Source organism: Anguilla rostrata, chromosome 11 (genome assembly GCF_018555375.3).
Source record: "Anguilla rostrata isolate EN2019 chromosome 11, ASM1855537v3, whole genome shotgun sequence".
NCBI lineage: Eukaryota > Metazoa > Chordata > Actinopteri > Anguilliformes > Anguillidae > Anguilla > Anguilla rostrata.
Genome location: NC_057943.1, coordinates 1,871,795 through 1,891,831, shown reverse-complemented (window position 1 = coordinate 1,891,831; position 20,037 = coordinate 1,871,795). Strand labels below are relative to the sequence as shown.

At 50.3% G+C, this 20,037-nt stretch overlaps 2 protein-coding genes across 3 annotated transcripts in view; both read left to right on the top strand.

Moving 5' to 3' along the window:
* LOC135235041 (polyhomeotic-like protein 2) overlaps nucleotides 1–5,972 on the top strand; it is a 47,293-nt gene extending 41,321 nt beyond the window's left edge. Inside the window, exons 7-9 of the mRNA XM_064300240.1 lie at nucleotides 24–107; nucleotides 500–826; nucleotides 5,655–5,972. Coding sequence (XP_064156310.1) covers nucleotides 24–107; nucleotides 500–826; nucleotides 5,655–5,972 — 729 coding nt within the window. The remainder of the gene's footprint in view (nucleotides 1–23; nucleotides 108–499; nucleotides 827–5,654) is intronic.
* Nucleotides 5,888–19,231, top strand: LOC135235193 (polyhomeotic-like protein 2). 2 transcript variants are annotated; one of them, XM_064300467.1, is made up of 8 exons: nucleotides 5,888–6,037; nucleotides 6,356–6,524; nucleotides 11,548–11,756; nucleotides 13,493–13,634; nucleotides 14,651–14,765; nucleotides 15,905–16,025; nucleotides 16,627–16,915; nucleotides 17,140–19,231. In XM_064300467.1, the coding sequence occupies exons 2-8, from the start codon at nucleotides 6,443–6,445 to the stop codon at nucleotides 17,292–17,294; spliced, it is 1,113 nt and encodes a 370-aa protein (XP_064156537.1). In that variant the 5' UTR covers nucleotides 5,888–6,037; nucleotides 6,356–6,442; the 3' UTR covers nucleotides 17,295–19,231. The 2 variants fall into 2 exon arrangements, with proteins under 2 accessions (XP_064156537.1, XP_064156538.1); XM_064300468.1 differs by lacking the exons at nucleotides 5,888–6,037; nucleotides 6,356–6,524 and adding an exon at nucleotides 10,400–10,725.
* The last annotated feature ends 806 nt before the right edge of the window (nucleotides 19,232–20,037 follow it).

Below are 20,037 nucleotides of genomic sequence, written 5' to 3'. Positions count from 1 at the left end.
CTGCTCTTCCTCTGTCCTCTCAGCTCATCTTCACCCCGACCGCCACCGTCGCCACCGTCCAGCCTGAGGCCACAGCGCAGCCTGCTGGACAAGCCGCCACAGCGCAGGTAACGTACGCTCTGAAACACACACACACACACAAATGATCACACATACACACACAAACATGCACCCTCACATGCTTAAACACACACATACACATATACACACACACACACACACACACTGTTTTCCATTCAAGCACAACATGGCCCTCACGTAGTAATCACATTGACTCCATATTCACATACTGCACACACTCACACACCTCACACAAATGATCACACATACACACACAATCACCTCACATGCTAACCACATACCTTACACACCACCACACACACACCATCACCCAACCTGATTGTGAGTTCTTGAAGCATGAGATTGTCCGCAGCTGTAGATTCAGTGTCTGAGTTGACTTCATGATCTGCTGTGAGTTTATGCTCACTTCCTCTCTCAGGTTCAGAACCTGGCCCTCCGCAGCCAGCAGGGGGCGCCAGCGGTCTCTACCTCCCAGCCCCAGATCCAGGGCCTGAGCCTCAAACAGACCCCTGCGGGCCCCCAGCTGTCCCTGTCCGGCCTGGCACCACCCCCACCCCCGGCCCAGCTCAAGACCCCCGGGCAGGGGCTGCAGGGCCCCGGGGCGGGGGGCAAAGGGCCGGGGAACGAGGCCCTCGCGGAGGGGGGCGTGAGGAAGGGGGAGGGCCCCACCGAGCTGGTGACCCGCGTGGTAAACGTGAGCCGGAACGTGACGTCCGTGACCAATCACCACCTCATTACTCCCGGAGTCCGAGTTCCCCGCCGATAAGTTCCGCACGGGTCCGACGGAAGTACCCAAATACTAAAGAAAAAATAAACATCCAACCACCAGAACCTTACACTACATCAAAGATTTTCTGACCCTCATCGTAAAAGAACGTGCCCGTTTAAAAAAAAAATTTATTATGGCCTTAAAAACTGGTCTAGATCATCTTCCTCTGAATGATTTGGGTTTAAAGTGTGATGGAACTTCATTGATGGCCAATACTCATGATATAGTGTGCTGTACAGGGGTCCTTGCATTTGGGTCGGCAGGACTATAATTTTAGAGGCCCTTAAATTGGTGTAAACGTGTAGGAAGGCTTTTTACAATGTGTGCTACATGCAAGCCTAATTAGTTGCTGCTAATTATAACACTCATTTATTTTTCCCTTGCTTCAGTGAAACAGCAGGATTTTTGCCGGTGTTCAGTGACAGTGTGTGTTTTAGTAGCGAGCGGGCTGTGTTCCTACAGGCGAGGGTTTTATGTGGAAGGAAACCCGTCCAGCGAGTGGGGAGCACACACTGCCGTCGGTCGCTTCTGTGAAATTCAAACCTACAATTACACATCTGTGTGCTGGGTCATCTGCGCTCTTAAAATACGCCCCCATCGAGGGCTTTCAACTGCAGAGTAAAAACCGCCGCTCGATATGTTCCGTGCCGCTCCATCTCCAGCGTGTCTCCACACGTCCGCCGGTCGTTAAGCGTGGGCGTGGGGGGGGGGGGGGGGTGGGGGTGGGGGGCGGGGGGCGCGGCTGGTCTTTAAAACGCCTCACGCTGTGAGAAAGGTGGTTCCTTTCATCTGCGCGTTTCGGTTAGCAGAGGGGAACCTCTTTAGTGTTCGGCCGTGAACGCCAGCCCATTAGCAGCTGGCCGTGTGTGTCTGAGTTATGTCTGCCTGTCAACTCTGAACGTGCGTTTTGTGTGCGTGTGTGTGTGTGTGTGTGTGTGCGCGCACATGAGAATAATGACATGATATTTATATATGCCAATGCACACATATGTACGTCTGTGAGCGTGTTTGCATTTGCTGGTGTGTATTTGTACACAGAGGTGGAAAATCCAGGTTCAGAAGGTAAAAATTCCTCCCCAGTATTTTGCTAATTAGCACATATCTTCAGCCCGGAGATAGAACTAATGAGTGAAATCAGCTGGGTGGAGTTCATGGGTCAAAGAAACACACGGCAGGACTTTTACTTTCTGACCCCTGGACTTTCCACCTCTGCGTGTACATACAGTATGTGTGTGTGCGCATGTGCGTCTGTGTGCATATTTTGTGTATTTTAACGCTGCATTAAGTAAACAGACCAGGAGTCACCTGTGGGGACCGGGTACATTGTTTAGAGAAGCTTGTGTAGTGTAGGTTTAGAACCCGTCCCATTCCTGACAGGGCAAAGGCACAGCCAGCTAATGACTGAGGCTGGGTTGGAAGCAGCTAACTTGCTTACTACTGAGTATTCAACTTGTATACAACTTGCATACTCAGCACTTGCCTGCTTGCCTACTACTGAGTATGCAACTTGTATACAACTTGCATACTCAGTACTTGCCTGCTTGCCTACTACTGAGTATACAACTTGCATACTCAGTACTTGCCTGCTTGCCTACTACTGAGTATGCAACTTGTATACTCAGTAGTAGGTAAGTAAGCTGTTCCGGACACGACCCTAGCCTTGGCTACAGGCCCCATACTGTGTCTGTGGCCAGCGCGCGGGTGGCTGAACGCTGTAGATCTGTCGTCTGTCTGATTTTCCCATGCAGGAATGAGTGCCTGCATAGCATCACGCTAATGAGCTGGATACCCATCTGAGCCCAGATCACAGCTATCACACCTACACTGCGCGTCACACGGTGTAAGGCTGTTCTGTGTGACAGGCGGATGCAAATTCAGCTGCTGTATCTGTACGGCGAAAGCGTGGAGGGGTGGTCTATTTCTGCGCTCTCGCGTCTGTCAGGTGGATCTGCAGCTATGCCACGTGACATAAATGTGCTGTCAGTGCAGCGAACATTCATGAGCGCTGGGCTTCTTCTCTCGTGTTGTTTAGGCTATGTGGGCTGTAGTTTTGACGACAAAGATGTGAAACGATGTCGCTGTGATATGTATACATCGCTTCCTGTTGCTCACTAGAGGCGGTGGGATGATTTAATATTGTGGGGCTACCCCTTGCTGTTTAAACACTTGATGAATTGGGGGGTGGGGGGGGGGGGTGGTTGAGTAGCAGACTGTGGTTCTGATTTATTTATTTGGGGGCGGGGAGGGCACTTCCACCCTGCATGAGAATCTCATTAGAGTTCCAGAGCAGCGGGGAGCTCCGCACCCCTCTCTAATTAAGGGTTCCATGTATGAGGCACCATGAGCAGGACAGGGGGTCCCGACAGATCTGAAAACACTTTGAAGAGAGTGAGGGTTAAGGGTCAGGCTTAAAGCTGGGTTTAGAGTCAGGCTTAAAGCTGGGTTCAGGGTCAGGATTAAAGCCGGGTTTATAGTCAGGCTTAAAGCTGGGTTTAGGATCAGGCTTAAAGCTGGGTTCAGGGTCAGGCTTAAAGCTGGGTTTAGGGTCAGGCTTAAAGCTGGGTTAATGGTCAGGCTTAAAGCTGGGTTTAGAGTCAGGCTTAAAGCTGGGTTCAGGGTCAGGGTTAAAGCCGGGTTTATAGTCAGGCTTAAGATTGGTTTTAGGGTCAGGGTTAAAGCTGGGTTTATAGTCAGGCTTAAGGTTGGTTTTAGGGTCAGGGTTAAAGCCGGGTTTAGGGTCAGGCTTAAGGTTGGTTTTAGGGTCAGGGTTAAAGCCGGGTTTATAGTCAGGCTTAAGGTTGGTTTTAGGGTCAGGGTTAAAGCCGGGTTTAGGGTCAGGCTTAAGGTTGGTTTTAGGGTCAGGGTTAAAGCTGGGTCAGGCAGACTCAGGAAGACCAGGTGCACAGACCGGCAGCCTGGATTCCTGCTGAATGGCGCTTGCCGATGCTAAATTAGCGCCTCTGGGGTTTTGCAGTTGGGGTTCCGGGTTTCTGCTTGGTGCCGCCCACATTCGTCCGCTACTGGCCCGTGGGTGGTGTCAGAATAGGAGCAGCACTCAGGCGTAGGCACTATGAGAAAGTGGGAAGTTTCCAGAATTTACCATGATCCGATGTGGTTTCCATGACGACGCACAGCACTGCCTCTGCAGAGCGCTTTGTAGACTCAGGGTCAGAAATGGAGATGACTCTCCAGAGATGAGTTCCAGAAGCTTCCCTGGATGGCAAATGCAGAGAGGTGGGGAGGAGCTTGGCTTTTGTTTCCAGTAAGCGCTGCTCTGGAGGTGTGCCAGGGCACTTTGTATTTGGGGGTGGGGTTGGGGGGGTGTAATTGCTTATTGATGTAGGTGGGGCCAAGACCAGCACCCACAGCTTTCAAGTCTGAGCATAGCCGGTGCCCGCGGGATGCTGGGAAATGTAGTGGGGGGGGGGGTGCGGGGGGGATCCCAGCGGGATCACACATTGACTCAGTCCCGTCCGACAGCGGAGAGCAGTGTGCCTGTGGGACGCCTGAGTCATCCCACCTCACACCCACAGATTTGGAAATCCCCCCCCCCGCACCGGCATGCTCCAGGACTCTGCTGAAAGACGCAGTTTCGCTCTGAATTAGGAAAGCGGTGGGCGAGGACAGGGAGGAGCCCCGTGAGTCATCGTTCCATAATCGGAAAGAATTCTTGTGTTTGAGCCTCATGATTTCGCATCATGGCTGCGCATAGTGTTCAGAGAACAGAGAACAGCGCAGCTTCTCCTGGCCCACAGCTACAGTACCTTACAGTTCCTCAACTCGGGGAATGCGGAAGAGTGACGTTAACTCTTAAACCTAACCTCCGTTACCGTCCCCCTCTGCTTCTGTAATATGGTGATTAATGAAAAAAAATGTAAATTTATCGATCCATTTTTATGTTTTTATTTATTAATTGTTTTGCATGTTTCTTGCATACACATACAAAAGATTAAACTTTCCATCCATCATTCCTACATCCATTTCTCTGTTGTTCCTGAAGCCATTTGCTAGTGCTCTCTTTGCTCTAGCATTCACAAGCCCTGTGTGGTTGGATTTATGTACAAAAATAAAAAATAAAAAATAAAAAATTTGGCATAGGCGCATATAAATATAAAACTCTTTCCACCAAAAATCTGGCAATGAAACTACAGGCCACATTTATGGTCAGCGGTACTGCACTTGGAATTGAATAAATTTAGACTCAACGTAATATTCCGAGAAATATATATCTCAAAGAGAACAGGCGCACAGCGTGACAGACGACTGAGTGTAGTGTCTGAACTTCGCTATCGAGACGGCGAGCGGACTGGATATGACCCAGCGCCTGACCCAGCGCCTGACCCAGCGCACTGATTGGCCCAGAGAGCGCGTTACGCACCTCGCTGAACAATGAGATCGGCGGAGCCGGTCAGACTCAGGATGTGAGGCAGCTCTGTAATGGCTTTTATACAAACAGCAGGAGGGAAAGTGACCGGCGCAGCCATGAAAGGTTTTTAAAATAAAAAAACCAGCACAATAGTCCCGCTTTCTGTTGCCAGCGTTTCATTCCCAAGGTCACGTTGCCATTATTGCGTTTGGACCGCGGACAAACGCGGCTCTACGCTTCCTAATATGGACTGCGCTCGAGAAAACAACATCTGCAAAAGGTGCAGCATTTCGGTGTTGGGCTGAACTGCTCCCCTGTGCTTGGCCTCTGCCACTGTAATATACTGAGCATAGTGTTTCTCTGTGTGTGTGTGCGTGTGTGCGTGTGTGTGTGTGTGCGTGTGTGCGTGTGTGTGTGTGTGCTGTAGCTTACACACAGATCCAGCCGCACCAGTTGCTGCAGCAGCACAAGCAGCAGCAGTTTGTGATCCAGCCCCAGCGGGGTCCAACACCCCTGCTCCAGAACCAGAACCAGAACCAGGCCCAGCTACAGCTCCCGGCTCAGGCCCTGCCGATCCAGCCTGGCCCCGCCTCCCAGTGCGCCGTCCCGGTTCTGCCCAAACTGCCTGTCCCAGCGCACCAGGCCACCATCTTCCACTCCCAAGCCCCGCCCAAATCCCAGCCCGTTCAGCTGACCGCAGTCAACCTGCAGATCCAGCCTGCTCCGGCACCGGCACCGGCACGGCACCGACACTAACACCGCCAGTGACATCAGCACCAACACCAACACCAACGCCAACACCGGCACCAACACCAGCACTGGTAAGCCCGGCCCTCAACCATGCCAAAGCTATAAGAGATAGTGGAAATAATGATGCTACCAATTTGGCTGCACAGTGTCACTGAAATCTACAAAAAAAATGGAACGCTCAGGACAAAGAATTCAAAACGCATTTGTACAACGGCTATGCATTAGGTGGGAATCAAACCTGCAACCACCGTCTGGATGCAGCTGTGAGATCTCTAGCTGTTGAATGAGGTGTGCTTTGTTAGGGTTGGAGTGAACAGGGTTGGGCAGCCATTTTCTACCTGATGCGATAACCTCCCGTGACATGGCTGTCCTCTCCTCTCCACCTCCAGGCCGCGCGGGTGGTCCAGGACGCTACCGGCAAAGACCAACCGACTCCGCTGGTCGTCAGGGAGACCTGCCCCGGCTCTCGGCAGCCCATGTCTGCGCCCCCCCAGGGGGTCACCCCCACCCCTGAGCGGCTCAGATCCGACTCCAGCAAGCTGGCCCCTCGGGAGCAAGGTAATACAGCTTTAACCCATTGTAGAGTAGATACCAGACCATGGGGCCCATCCATGCACTAGAACAGAGCCTTAACAGAAACAGACCATAGAACCCATCCATACACTAGAACAGAGCCTGAATAGATACCAGACCATAGAGCCCATCCATACACTAGAACAGAGCCTTAACAGATACCAGAATGTGGGGCCTTAACAGGATGAGCCACCCAGTAGCCCACCTGCTGTCTTGTCATCAGAGGATACTGGAGCTGCAGATCTTTTTTTTCCGGATGTTTCTGAAGCTGAACACTCTGCTGCCATCCTGCCCTCTCCCTGGCGATCAGATGCACAATGGCGCCATTATCGACCAGGTCAACATGAACGCTCCCTTGGGCCCCTCTCCTAACCCGGGGGAGGGGGGGGGGGCAGACTCACACATCCCACCTGCCCGCCTGGGTGGGGGGGGGGGGAGTGATTGAGCAGGGAGGGGGATGACGGGCGCTGTACCTCTTTGTAAGATTGGGTTTCCAAGCTGCTCATGTTGTCACTGTGAAAACCAAGAGTGCTTATCACGCCATACGATCTGAACGCTGTCCTTACCCGAGCGAACACTGGGGGTTAGTCTTCAAGGTCTGCCTTTCTGACAGTGCTCAGGGGGGTCGGGGGGGGGGGGCTAGGCCATTTATAAAGGAAGACATGAAAGGGTCTTTTTACTTAAGTCTTACATTACAATCACTTAGCGGGCGCTCTTATCCACGGTGACGTACAAAGGCCTCAGACAGAGAAGAACCAGGGGAGGGGCCGATGCTCGGGTGGCTGAGGATACTCCCGACTGTGACTTGCGACTCCTGCTTTATGACTGTGCCTTTTTACCTCCAGCATTATGCCGCCATTTTATAGCTGAACATAGAAGGCTGATTATTGGCTACTGCCTCTTTTGTCCTGTGACCTCAAATGTTTTTTTTGGTTTTGTTTGTTTTTTTTTTTGCTGTGCCGGTGTGCTGTGATTAGTTAACGCCCTGCATCCCTTTACGGTGTTGATTATCTTACTTCTGTTTTTCAGTATAGTGTCTTTGTGGTCAGTGAAAAGCATTGCAGAAATAAAGTAGAATTGAACTGAGCGCTGAATATAAGGTGCTGTATTGTAAGTCACTCTGAATGAGAGCGTCGACTGAACGCATGCTGTAAAATGCCTGACACGGATTCACACAGAGAGCGACTCTAAGAGCAGAGGAAATGAGGTCATCTAGTCTTACGACATCACTGCAGGATAAATGGGAAATGTGGCACGAAGGAAGCGGGACATTTTAAAATATGACGAACATTCTGGCACATTTCCAACATTCTGTTCAGTGGAATCCACACCGAAGGGCTTGGCTATGTTTGGAAACGGTCCTCGTCACCTGTTGCGTGGGCGTGTCCTGTGGGCGAGAATTATTGACTCTGATAGGTCGGAATAAAGTAGTTGTAAGAAGATGATTGGCCACAGTTTACAGGCGGGTTCCTTTCATTCTACCGCACTTCTCAGCCTAAGTTCTCATAACGTTTTGGTGCTCTTGAATACGCCCCTAGTCCGGGTCCAAGAGTTTTGTTGCGTATTGTTTTGGTTTTCCTTGAACCATATTTCCACTCAAAACTTTTTTTCTCTGCCTGGGGAAGATTATTTTTGGTGGAAATGTTGCAGTAAAAAGAGGGAGCTTTAATTTTCCAGTGTGTGGATATTTCTCTCGTCTTCAGAGCACTCTGTTAATCCAGCACCTGGCGTACGAAGGCTTGGATGAGCACACGGTCACTGTCTGTGTTCTCCACTCTAAACAGTTTGCTACAGTCTATAATACCATGTTCTGCTGTTCAGATGGCTTCGATGGGGTGCTGTAGTGTAACCAGGCACATATTCAACGTTTTATGAACCTTTTTTATGCGCAGAAATTGCACAGGTCTGAAAGGCCCGGGGAACATTTCAGATATGCTGAGTGAAAGGGGTTGAACTGAAAATAACAGCCTTTAAAACTGTGGTCAGTTATAGAATCACAACAGCTGGCATCTCCACCCATAACTTTCCCACAATGCATCTCCCGAATGCTGCACATTCTCAGAGTACATCCTCTTCAGATGGAACGGTGAATGAAAAAAGTTACTTGAGCCAATGTAGGAGTATGTGGGCATCTTTGCTTCTGAAAATGGCTTTGTTAAATTTCTGTGACTCATTGGTTTAGTTTAGTTGTACTGGGCATAATTTCGATATCACTTATTTGGTATGCAGACATATTTTTGGGAACTGTATTTTTTTAACAAATGAAGAGTGTTTTTGTATGTGATAGCTTGGCTTTTTTGAAGTTGAAAACATATTGTCAGGTGTCATGTTGTGCACCGGAACTGAACCACACAGTGTGAGTCACCCATAGACTAATATGTTTCAGTAAGTGCTTTGGCATTCATCGCAATAGCAGGTTATCATTTGCTTTGTCTCAGAATTCTTCATTATCTTCCAGATGGTTAGTTATTGTTGTCACAGTTTCACTGTAGGAAGCCAATTCGTTCACCTCAGTCTTTAGTTTGTTCAGTTAAAAATTGTTTACCTTTTTTATTTAGTTGTTTGCAATGTAGCACAATATGAATATGGGAAGCTTCTTCGTGGCATTCATAACTATTTCTGACATAATGTGGCTTAAGAGGGTAGACAATCCCTCTAAACATGAAAAGCACCTAATTAAGAAAAAATAATAGCTTGTCAAATTCCTAGGATTGCAATTGTGCTGTGAACCACTGCTCTACAGCCTTGGTGCTGGAGTAAATAGACTGAATGGGCTGAATTTATATAGCGCTTTTATCCAAAGCGCTTTACAATTGATCCCTCGCATTCACCAGAGCAATTAGGGGTTAGGTGTCTTGCTCAGGGACACTTCGACACGCCCAGGGCGGGGAACGAACCGGCAACCCTCCGACTGCCAGACAGCTGCTCTTACCTCCTGAGCTATGTCGCCCCCGTGTATGCTGGTTTTCGTTCCAACCACAATTGTAATGCCAGAAAAAAGTTGATTTTTCTTAATAAGGAGCTTTTCATGTTTAGAAAGATTATTTACCCTCATAATGTCAGAAATAGCTATGCATGCCGCAAAGAACGAAATTCCCATATTCATTTTGTGCTTACGGTGCAATATTGCAAACAATTACATAAAAGAGGTAATAAACTTTTTGGACCAACTGAAAGGCTGAAGTTAATCAATAGACTCCTGAACACGTGTTTAATTTCCTGAAATTTGTTAACACAATGCAGGTTTGGCTTCTTGTCATTTGCTTTGTCTTCAAAGTCTTAATTGTTTTCCAGATGGTTAGTTTTAGTGGCCAGGTGTCCACACTTTCACCAGTTAGAAGCCTATTGATTCACCACAGTCTTTAACTTGATCAGTTGAAAATAAATTACCTTTTTATGCAATTGTTGGCAATATAGCACAATATGAACATTGGGATTTTATTATTCATAGCACGCATAGCTATTTTTTAACATAATATTGATTAAGAGCATAAATAATCCCTCTAAACATTAAAAGCTCCTTATTAAGAAAAAATAACAACTTGTTAAAATTCAGGTATTGCAGTTGGAACGAAAATCGTCATACACTGGGGTACTCCGAGTTTGGGAACCACCAAGAATGACAGAAAATGTTTTGGGGTTTTTTCATCCGCCGGAGTTCGCAGAGTGTCTAAATCAGATTGAATCGCATCCCAGGCAGATGTCTCTCGCGGCTCTTTCAACGCCTCGCCGCGCTTCAGACGAGGCTCGCGTGAGCCAGATATATCCGCCAATCACAGAGGCCGCCTGTCGCAAATGCGCGTCACTATTGGATAACATTCCAAGAGCAGCTGGCCAATAGCCGCGCCACGTTGTTTCCTATTCAGTTCCCGCATACAAAGAGGATTATATAGAGTGCGTTTCTGTAGCTCAGCGTAGATGAGAGGGCTTGAGTTGAGAACATAGTAGCTAATACAACAAAGTTTTACTGCCAGTAGGTTCCACGTTCATACTACTGTCTGGATAACAGGAGAGAAAGCACGCGTGCGTGCAATACCAGTGCGCATAGTTCCCGGGCACTGGATTTGTTTCTTGTCCTGGCGTTTGGAAATAAACATCAAAAGCAAGGATCCTTTTTTGGGGAAAGCGGCCAACGGAACAAAGACGTGTGCTGCTGCCACCGCTGGTGACTATTGTCAGGACCCCTGTGCGTATGAAGCGCTCGTATTTTCTGCTTTCACAAGTTGTGTTTAGCTACGTAGCTAACGTTGGCTTGTATCGTTTGGTGTATGGAGTTGTATGTGATCAGTAAACGGGTTTAACAAACACAGGTTTAGGCATTTTTAGAATGATTGCACCTTGTTGAATGTTCAACAACAAAGAAAGATGTGCCTAACTTGTAGTCGCTTGTTAGCCAGGTTGGACAGATGGCTAACTGCCTCGCCTGCTACTTCAACGCATTCGTATTTAATCGTTTGTTTCAATCGCATAGTATGGCAAGTTATCGAAGTTGTATTTTATCCGAGATTCGAATATTTATCTACACGTTTTCGGGGTGCACGGGTCACGTTGCTTTTGTTGTGCGCGTTGTAGAGCCGCGCCAGTCAGTAAACAAACCGCGCGCGCTCCGGGGGTGATCTGGAGTTCCGCTGCAGCTGGACTGTCTCTGGACCGAAATGGCATGCGGACTACGTAACCGCATGCGCTGATTTTTGGATAAAAACTGAATAGATTATATTGCGAGAAAAAAATATTCAGTTGGCTACTAGTACTACTGTGCATTGCTGCCGTGCCTAAACTAGCCGGACTGCCGGAACGGTAGCATGCTGGCTAAGGTCGCGGCAGCACTTAACAACAACAACTCGTGCACCAGTAGTTATCTGCTAATATAATTGGCAACAGAATACTACCGATATTGTCCACATGGAATTCTTGGTAGATTTAAGAGATGGTGTGTTTTAAACTGGAATTGTTCCCCAGTTCTGAGTTCCTTACAGGTTTTAAGTGGTGCTGTCCTTGTCATCCACAGATTCGGGCGGTACAGAGGGGCTGAATGCTAAGGCCGGCGGGGGCAGACATTCGGCCATGACCTCCGGGAACGGAAACGGCGGGCCCACCGTGGCCGGCAGCACGCCGCAGAACGGCGAGAGCAAGCCGCCCCAGGCGATCGTGAAGCCGCAGATCCTGACCCACGTCATCGAGGGCTTCGTCATTCAGGAGGGAGCCGAGCCTTTCCCCGTGAGTCCGGCCGCGCGCGCGTAGCGTTCAACGCCTCCCCGTAGTTCCGCACACCGGGAGGGGGTAAGGTTACCGCAGGCCCGGAATTTTCTCCCTCTGATCCTCGCCCCATCTTCAGCTGACTCCCATATACATTCCGCTGGCTACAGTCTCACATCTATCACCGACTCCCATATGCTTACCATCAAACCCCTATAAAAGCGGCGTCCGCCCATATATCCGTCAAATACGCACAGGGTGTCACAGAGATAAAAAGAAAACAGTTTTGTAAACAAGTAAAGAACTTTGCCACACTGGGATCAATTGTAATTCTCTTAATAGTGCTGAGCTTTTGTCAGATGATCACTGTCCAACATCTGAATTTCGAAAGCTTAACAGTATTGAAAGACTTGCATTTGATCCCATTGTACAGGTTTTTTTTTTTTTTTTTTTTTTTTTGAAGCCCCTACATTTGGTCCTGTCTGGTAACACTACAGGTATCAGACCATGCCCAGACCTGTGCTCCTCTACCCACAATGAGACACTGCTGTATGCATCATATATGCTCTGCACAGGCTGATTTATATGCCTGGTCTTAAATCTACACCAAGGAGTCATTCAAATCGCAACTTTACCCAAAGGCATGCACACACAACAGAGCTGGTTTTATGACATGACATGCCTTTGATATTTAGATGGAGGGAAATGTCGGAGCATGCACGTGGGGTACATGCCTGCTTCTTATTAATGTGCGGTGGGGGGGTTGGGGTTCGGGGGGGGGGGGGGGGTGATGGAGATGAAAGCGTTTACGGGGTGCATAATTGATGTGCGGAGCCCCGGGGTCTGTGCAGCGTGGGGTTCACTGGCGGTACGCGCGTCGCCGGGGCGGGGAACGACACTGGAGAGGCTAACGCGGCGGCCCGCTCTAAATCGCGGGTCACAGGTTTACGAGAGGGGGGGAACATTCGCAGACGGCGCTGAGGACGCGCGGCTCCGTCGCCCGCCGTTAATCCCGGGGTCCTGTGTGGGTCGCTCTGAGCGCGCCTGTGGATCCGCAGTGGCCAGAACTCGGCTCCTGACGCTTACTTATACGCTGTTTTTATGCAGCGCTCAGTGTTTAAAAAATAACTGCATTCCGTTAGAACTCTGAATCTCCTTATAGCTGCCCCAGTGTCTGCTGGAGCGAGCTTCCTGCAGTCAGAGCGAAGTTCTAGGGTAAGATGCAGGATTGGGTTCACCACAGAGAGGAATGCACGCCCTCTAGTGGACAAAACGTGTAAGGAAGGCTGTTGTGGCCCTGTGTGGCTTGACGTTTCTCCACTGGGTTTGAGGGGCTGAGGCGAGGGCATTTCACCAATCGTAAAATAACTGATCTCGTTGCACCTTGATTTTTAAATAAAGCTTGATTTTTCAAACTTGCCAGCAGAGGCTCCCTTGTGATGTAAAGCAGTGGAGATCGTAAGAGGGAACAAAGGCACCAGGGGGCACCCCTGAAATATTTGGGCTTTTACTCTTGTCCCGCATGACTCTGTATACAAGCGGTCCTCAGAGGTAGTCAGGCTGTCTTACCTGAACAAAAAGCGTTCTCGCTGAACTGCGAACTTTACCCCTACCCTCAGTGCCTGCGTTCCCCATCACATTTAGGCAGCAAAGGGAACAAATTTAAGCTGAGCCAAGCACTCCTGGTCTCCTGTGTGCATGTGCACGTGCATGTCTGGTAACCGTAGCGATGACGGGGCGTGTCGTGCCCCTGGCAGGTGGAGCGCCCGTCTCAGCTCCTGGAGAACCTGAAGAAGCAGAAGCCGGCGGTGCAGCCGGACTCCGAGAAGCTCCCGCCCAACGCCTCCGCTGCCAACGCCATCGTCACCGACGCCGAGATGGAGGACCTGAGCCAGCCGGGTGAGCCAGCCGAGAGTACTGACCCAGCGGGGGGGAGGAGCCGAGGGTACTGACCCAGCAGGGGGAGGAGCTGAGAGTACTGACCCAGCGGGGGGAGGAGCCAAGAGTACTGACCCAGCAGGGGGAGGAGCAGAGTACTGACCCAGCGGGGGGGAGGAGCTGAGGGTACTGACCCAGCAGGGGGAGGAGCCGAGGGTAGTGACCCAGCGGGGGCAGGAGCCGAGAGTACTGACCCAGCGGGGGGAGGAGCCAAGAGTACTGACCCAGCGGGGGGAGGAGCCGAGAGTACTGACCCAGCGGGGGGAGGAGCCGAGGGTACTGACCCAGCAGGGGGAGGAGCCGAGGGTACTGACCCAGCGGGGGGGAGGAGCCGAGAGTACTGACCCAGTGGGGGGGAGGAGCCGAGGGTACTGACCCAGCGGAGAGGCAGTCGACTGCCCAGTGAGGGGTGGAGGAGCTGAGGTACTGACCAGCGGGGAGAGGCAGGTACTGACCCAGCGGGGGAGGAGCTGAGAGTACTGACCCAGCGGGGGGAGGAGCCGAGAGTACTGACCCAGTGGGGGAGGAGCCGAGGGTACTGACCCAGTGGGGGAGGAGCCGAGGGTACTGACCCAGTGGGGGGGAGGAGCCGAGGGTACTGACCCAGCGGGGGGGGAGGCGAGGTACTGACCCAGCGGGGGAGGAGCCGAGGGTACTGACCCAGGGGGGAGGAGCCGAGGGTACTGACCCAGCGGGGGAGGCGAGGGTACTGACCAGCGGGAGAGCCGAGGTACTGACCCAGCAGGGGGAGAGGCGAGGGTACTGACCCAGTGGGGGGGAGGAGCCGAGGGTACTGACCCAGCGGGGGGGAGGAGCCGAGGGTACTGACCCAGCGGGGGGGAGGAGCCGAGGGTACTGACCCAGCGGGGGGGAGGAGCCACCCAGCCCGCGTGGGCCAATCAGACGCGAGCCTGGCCCAGTTCAGCGGTGCCGATTTGACGCTGGTCGTCATGGTGACCCGATGTGTCCCGTTGCAGAGCTGAAGGAGCAGGAGGCGGACCCCATGCTGAAGTGTGAGCTCTGCGGGCTGGTGGACTTCGCCAGCAACTTCAAACGCTCCAAGCGCTTCTGCTCCACCGTGTGCGCAAAAAGGTGCGTCCGCCGTCGCCACGGTAACCCCGCCAGGTTCGGCCTCGGCCTTTCAGACACACGCACGTTTGTTTTCCCCTTTCCTGGAAGCTCATTTGACTGCGACAGGGACAGTGCTCTCCTGCTGGAAGGGGTCAGCGTTTCGCTGGAGCAAAGTACTCGGGGGTTGTCCCGGTCATTCACTTACCCTGAGCAGATTTGTGTGGCGCCAAATCTGAAATGGTACATGAGGCGCTTTGTGCTGCTTCTCTCTGCTACCAGAGTGCATGTAAAATGGCAGCAGTAACATAAAAATCCAGCCAGAAGTGTAGAGTAAAAAAAGGGGGAGAAAAGGTTTTATTGGATATTGATTTATATGTCCAATAAAACGAATGTATTCTCCTCGTGAAATCCTCCACTCATAGGAGACCTGTCTTTTGAGTCACTGGTCAGGAATATTGAGCACACAGCTCAGTTGGGTTTTTTCCACACGCGGTGGCGTTGCAGTGGCGCTGGAATCGTTAGCGTTGACCGTTAGCGTCCTTGTGCATAGCCGCGGCCCCGTGGATAAATCCTGAGGTTTGGGACGAGGCGGCCATCTTGCTCTCTGCAGCTGCAGGGGAGCCTGTCGCAGTGCTGACCTCACTGAGCGCTGTTGGGTGGGGAGGCCTCACGAGCGCTTGGTCTTCTGCACACGAGCACAAAGCAAGCGGATTCTTACCCAGAGCTCATTTTAAGCCATATTCTTAAGCGCAGTCATTTGGCTCTTCTGAGATACAGATTTTATTATGATGCAGTTAATGGGAAACCGGCTGATTTATCCTGTGATATCCTGGTGTCATATGCTGGGCCTGGATTCTGAACTGCTAGTCAGCAGAGCAGTACCTTCCTACAATGTGAGTGCACTTGGCACTGGACTTAAAGCAGTAAATTTGAGGCGTAAGTGTTTTTTGTAACCATTCGATGCTCTAAAATTGATGACAAATCGCATTTAGCAGTTAGGCTGGAATGAGGCCTCAATGCCAAAGTGAAATGGGGAAGAAGGGGATTGTGGGAAGATGAGTGTACATTGCCGAAGTGTTTCCACCAGGAAGAGGTGGATTGTGGGAAGTGTAGTTCTCAGTAAGACAGATCTGTAATGGCGGTTCTGTGGTCTGGAGCAGGTACAGCGTTCGGTGCTCTAAGAGGATGGGCCTGATCCACCCCGACCGGAGCAAAACGGAGAAATACAAGAAGGGCCGATCGCGCGGCAACGCCACCCCAGCCACGGAGACCAAGAAACAGGTGAGCGGCCCTGCGTCTCCACGGCTACAGCATCCACCTGTTCATCCGCATTTCAGCCACTCGGTACCATTTTCACATGCAGTGAAACAAGGCCAGGTCAAAACCTAGTATATGGCTGGACCGAACCCGCTGACCAATGGTGTAACTTCATCAGTCACTCAGTCACAGACATTCGCGTTTATAGGGCTGGCCCTGCTGTTGCGGTCCAGCCAAAAAACAAGAGTAACTTATAAAATAACGTTATAAAATAGTAACTCAGATTCACCCCAAATCGTTCTAATAGTGTGCTTCACAGCAAAGATGTTTAGGACCGACTTGCACATCTAGCATTCAGTCTGTTTATACTGCTTGATACTTCAGTTCAGGTAAAGCACCTTACTCGAGTAGAACAGCAGTGTCCTACATGGGAATCGAACCTGCAACCTCAGTTGCAAACCCAGTTTCCTAACCACTACACTACACCACCCAACTCCAGCTTGGTCTTACTGAGTCAGTTCAGGTGAAATGCATTGCTAGCATAACACCGGCAGTGCCTCAGCCTGGATTTGAACCTGCAGCCTCTGGAGCAGTGCCCAACCCGCCATGTGCGTTTGTGTTCCAGCCGCCCTCGGCCCCCCCGCAGTCAGCGGGGGCGGCAGCGTCGCCGCGGCCCCCGTCCCACGCCCGGCAGGGGGGGTCCAGCCAGTGTTCGGACATGTCCAGCTACGAGGAGCCCCCCTCCCCCCTGTCAGCGGCCAGCTCCGGGGTCCCGCGCCCCCACGGCGAGAGAGGGGCGGACCCCGGGGAGGGCCACGCCCACGAGCTGCCCCTCCTCACCCAGCACTTCCTGCCCAGCGACCCCGCCCAGTGGAACGTGACGGACGTGTACGAGTTCATCTGCTCCCTCCCAGGTGCGCACCCCAAAGGGGACCGTACCCCAAAACATTCAGTATGATACAAACAGCCTGCCTTAGAAACCGCATACTAACTACCGAGTACTACATACTACATACTGATTTTCTTTGAAATTTGGTAGGAGTAGTATGGTTTAGAACACAGTCACGGTCTGCTCAGTGAATGTGTGGTGTGAAAGCTTGTGATTGGCAGCCCGCTGATGATGTCACGGTCTCCCCAGATTGCCAGGAGATTGCGGAGGAGTTCCGCTCTCAGGAGATTGATGGACAGGCCCTGCTCCTGCTGAAGGAGGACCACCTCATGAGCGCCATGAACATCAAGCTGGGACCAGCGCTCAAGATCTTCGCCCGAATCAGCCAGCTCAAAGACTCATAGCGCCCCCCCCCACCACCCCCAAAAACCTCTGCACTGATCACAGCTGCTCTCCTGTCTATGAGTCTGAGGCAGTGCCACAGACGTGACGGACAGGTGTCAATCAGCCCGGAAGAGGCTCTGTTTGGAAGCCCCCCCCTCCCCCCCAGGAGTACATCTCCCGAGCTCTGAAACGTATACACTGCTCCACACGGTGCCCAGGAGCCCAGGAGCATCAGCACAACCACAGGGTTCAGGCTGGCTCCCTGGCTGCTGTTGAGTTCCGGAAGTTTCCGGAGACACATGTTCCTGCAGCTCTGGCCAGTGCTGTGGGAGAACGTGAGGGCTGGAGGTGTTTGACCAGTTGGCCACTTTCGGAATATGCTTTTTTTTCCCCCAATAATTCTAATATATTTTTATTTTTTGACTGGAACCCTAGTGGTTTAAGTGTTGTTTTTCTTTTGTTGTTAAAAAAAAAAAAGAAAATCAAGTGTTTGTGTTGACAGATATGATGTCTGTAGAACTGGGGAGAAAAGGGTGCTAGACCACAATGGGGAGAAGGTGCTATATGCGCACAGCCCCGATCAGCAGTGCATTTAAGCTCCTCATTCGTACCGTAAACAGCTCTGTTCAGGTGTAGCAAACTAGCTCAAGAGCAGCATTACTGAGTTAGCCAGCTAACTGCGCTGAGTAAAACCCTGTATCACAGAGCAGCATTACTGAGTTAGCCAGCTAACTGCCCTGAGTAAAACCCGCAACCCTCCCAAATCTGGAACATGGACTGAGGTAAAAAGAGCTGTTCTGGGTTTTACTCCGTGCAGTTGTCCAGAGAACTCGGTAATCCTGCTTTGTGAAACAGGGCCCTGGTCTCATTACAGACTGCATTACGAGGTGCATACGCTGCAAGTCACATGATCGTTTTCTCTATTCCGGAACATTCTTAGCATTTTCCTTCAAGTCTCACAATCGGAATGTTTTTCTTTTTTTCGCTCCTGTTCTCTCAATTTTTGATTGACACAGGTTACCAAAATAAAAAAGGGAATTAAATTAAATTCAAATGCTTAAAGTCACCTCTACCTGACAATTGAAATTCAACAGTTTATCCAAGACATGGAAAAGGGTTTATGAAATGAATCTGGATTTTATTGAGCCCAAATCGTTAGTCTTGCCGCATGGCCATTATATCAGATCTTCTGCAACATGTCACTGTTATGTCCAATATTTCCCTGAACCCTGTTCACCAAAGACAACGCTTCCCTGTCTTTACAGACGATTCTATTTTCTTATTCCACCAAATGGCATCTTAAAACTCCTCCCTTTTATCACTCGTCTCGCCCTCAAGGTTTAAAATGGAACCCCAACATTTCCGTGTGTCTGTACAGAGCAGTGACACGAGGAATCTGAATAACTAGTTTTACACTCACAACATAAACCTCAGCACTGAAAATGCTAATTGGTCACAAGACTTTTCATTTAGAATAAAAGTTACCTGTGGCCAAGGAGTAAAAAAAAACCCCATCATTTTTCCACTGCATTAGTTCTGCATGAAGTCATTTACTGTGAATTAAAATGGTCTGTCCACATTCCTTTTTATAATCCCAAGTGTCCACGGGCAGGTTGCAGGAAATAATCACTCTCCTTCCCCTACGTGCTGGAACACATTCAGACATGCGGAGGCAACACTTCACTGACTTTTATGGGGAATCGAGGTTTTGGGGGGTTTTGTTATTTTGTGGGTTAGTCTCCAGGCTCGTGCCGGTCCCAGGAAACCCGCCATCTTGGCGTTCGTACGTACAGAGACCCCCGCGTGTCTGGAGAGCCCGGTTTCTACTCCTCACGTTTTGCCTGTACAGCGTGTTTTTTTTGTTCTTGGATTAATGCCTTGTTTAATTGTTTGTATTTATCTGAACAGGTGCTCAAATACAATATTTTTTACTTTGGAGAGAGCAGTGAAAATGAAATCTTGTCTGTGGCTGTTTTTTTTTTTCTGGGAATGGGGGAGGGGAGTTCAGCTATTGATGTTTCACTCAAACGTGGGAGCATCCCCACGATATGTTTGTAGGAAACGGGTCACAGCCAGAGATGGTTGCAGGACTAGTCTGTTCTTTAGTAATTTAGCTTCACTCACAGGTGTTTGTACACCAGTGTTAAAAAAAAGTGAGACCTTGAACCCTCTTGTCAGGGTGCTAATTGAATTGCTTGTTTGGCTCTTTGGCCGGTTGGTCTAGTAAGTGCATTTGTTTACATTTTAGCCATTTAGTGAATGCTCTTATCCATTCACACTCTTTACATAAGTCTTTACATTTATACAGCTGGATATAGACAAAAGCCCTTCAGGTAAAAAAAACCTTGCTCAGGTGTACAACGATAGCTCCTCACCTGGGAACTGAATCAACCTTAGAGTTAGAAGTTCAGGTTTCAAACCTCCATGCTACACTACTGTGCCAAATCTTTTTTTCTGCTTCTACTTCTTAAACAATGCCATGGTTAAGGAAAGAGGAAGTTTAGCAGTGGAACTCGGGACAGATCGGTTCATGGTCACCTCCTGTGCCCAAGATGTGCAGAAGGAAAGACACCATAAAGACTCACTTATTCCTGGGAGCTCCAAGGGTGCAGTCCTCTCTGCTCTCTCAGTCCCAGTGAACTGTCACAAACATGACTAAGCTCTTCCGTAATTTCACCCTTGAACATATTTTACCGTGGTTCAGGTTTGGCTCATCTCCATTTGCTCTGTCCTCCACTTCCTTCCCAGACACCAGGTGAGCAA